The sequence below is a fragment of the Cyprinodon variegatus genome, unplaced genomic scaffold (genome assembly GCF_000732505.1).
Source record: "Cyprinodon variegatus isolate N-32 unplaced genomic scaffold, C_variegatus-1.0 Scaffold1268, whole genome shotgun sequence".
NCBI classification, from domain to species: domain Eukaryota; kingdom Metazoa; phylum Chordata; class Actinopteri; order Cyprinodontiformes; family Cyprinodontidae; genus Cyprinodon; species Cyprinodon variegatus.
The window spans coordinates 71,901-73,605 of NW_015151721.1; the positions used below are offsets into that span (position 1 = coordinate 71,901).

Genomic DNA, 1,705 nt, shown 5'->3' on the forward strand with positions numbered 1-1,705 from the left:
TATCTGTTTGCGCATTCGCAGGACGGATCGTTTTGCGAATGCGTATGCCTCATGATGTTGTTACCCAGACAACGACATCAATAGGCAACAATCAGCCAATCATGTAGCCTAACATCACAGGCATGAAGCAGGACCCGAGCAGATTTGGTACCTAAACCGGGACGGATCGGGTAGTGACACTGCCCTCTATCAAGTATAGCGTGTAACTGCAATATTGATCCAGCCTAAACAACACAATGAACATTGGTTCCACCCTAAAACATTTACAGAAGCTTCTAAATGTGTATTTTTAACATCAATTGTTGGATTTCCTTAATTCAATATTATTTTTAACATATTTAATGCAAATTAAATCCATGAAATCAACAGCATAACTGCTCCTGATGGCGGTAACAGTTACCATCAGTTATAAAACTAAGAAAATGAAGTCTAAGGAAGTTATCATCAATGATCCTTTAATAGTTTAGTGCAGTAAAACTTCTGTCCTTCACATTTTTTTCCTGCATTACGTTTGCTTTTATATTTTAAAAATGGTACTTTTACACTTTGCTTGAGTAAAAAGCTGAAGTTAATCCTCTAACTTCTACAAAAGTGTTTTTAAACAGCAGGATTTATGCTTCTACTGTAGTTATAAACATTTATAGTTTCGGCAGAGGTGTCAAAACTGTCTGATTTGCTAAAAATATGAATATAAACTTTACTTTCTGATTTAGGTCTTTGCACAGGTGTCATTTCAGCTTTAATGATTTTTTTAATCATCTATTAAAGGGTAAAAAAAGCAAAAAAATCTGAAACTACAGATGTTCTTTTTCCTGAAGTGAGGCTTACATTTGGTGCAACGTGATGCCAGAGGATATTTTTACTGAGGCGGTTTTCACTTTGCTCAGGAGCAGTACAACCATCTTCACAAGTGGATGAACCACAAGTGGGATTTCATAGTAATGCAAGCTAAGGAACAGTACAGGTAGGCGGGCTGCAAACTCAGCAACACCTCAGTGTAGCTGTGGAGAAAGTGTTACAAACTTGTTGGCTTCTGGGTTTGTTTTTATTTCTTTCTTTTTTTTAGAGCGGCCAAAGAGAGGAAGAAACCGGACCGAGTGGTGTTTGACTGCCAGGAACGAGCCTACTGGGTGGTTCACAGGCCTCCGGTGAGAAAACCAGCAGGAAACATTTAGCTCAGGCTCAAACTATCAGCATCAAACACTTTATCGTGACATGTTTTCAAGTCACCTGTTCAGATATTGGCTGCAAAACAAATTAATCCTGTTGAAAATTCTTATTTTCATGGCCGCTGGAAGTCATTTTCAACAGTAGGTGCAGTGAACATTTAAAAAAAAAATTTTTTTTGGGACAAAAGACTTATAAACCTATAGACCTATTTAAAATAAAATAAGAAAAAATAGGTAAATAGATTGAGTTTCACTACTTTATTGTCATAAAATCAGCATCAGGACACAATCATCAGTTCTCAGGTGAATATCTGCGCTATTAATTAAACTTCATTATAACAACGTAGATTTGGTCAGCTGGCATGAACCAGATTCACTGTGTTTATTTAACACTTGACTCTTTTAGATCCAAAATGCTATAATTAAACCACAAGGAAATAATTATATTATACTATTTAAACGTTAAAGGAAGGAAATCATATTTAAATGTCAAATAATTCTGGCTTAAATATGTATATAAATTAGGGATGGGACAG

General features: G+C 35.8%; 1 protein-coding gene across 2 annotated transcripts in view; it reads left to right on the forward strand.

Annotated features, from left to right (window-relative positions):
- The window catches only part of rgs9 (regulator of G-protein signaling 9), a 31,452-nt gene that overhangs the window by 12,766 nt on the left and 16,981 nt on the right, over positions 1–1,705 (forward strand). For both annotated transcript variants that reach the window (XM_015401859.1, XM_015401860.1), the window contains exons 7-8: positions 888–964; positions 1,067–1,148. In XM_015401859.1, the coding sequence (XP_015257345.1) occupies positions 888–964; positions 1,067–1,148 (159 nt within the window). The remainder of the gene's footprint in view (positions 1–887; positions 965–1,066; positions 1,149–1,705) is intronic.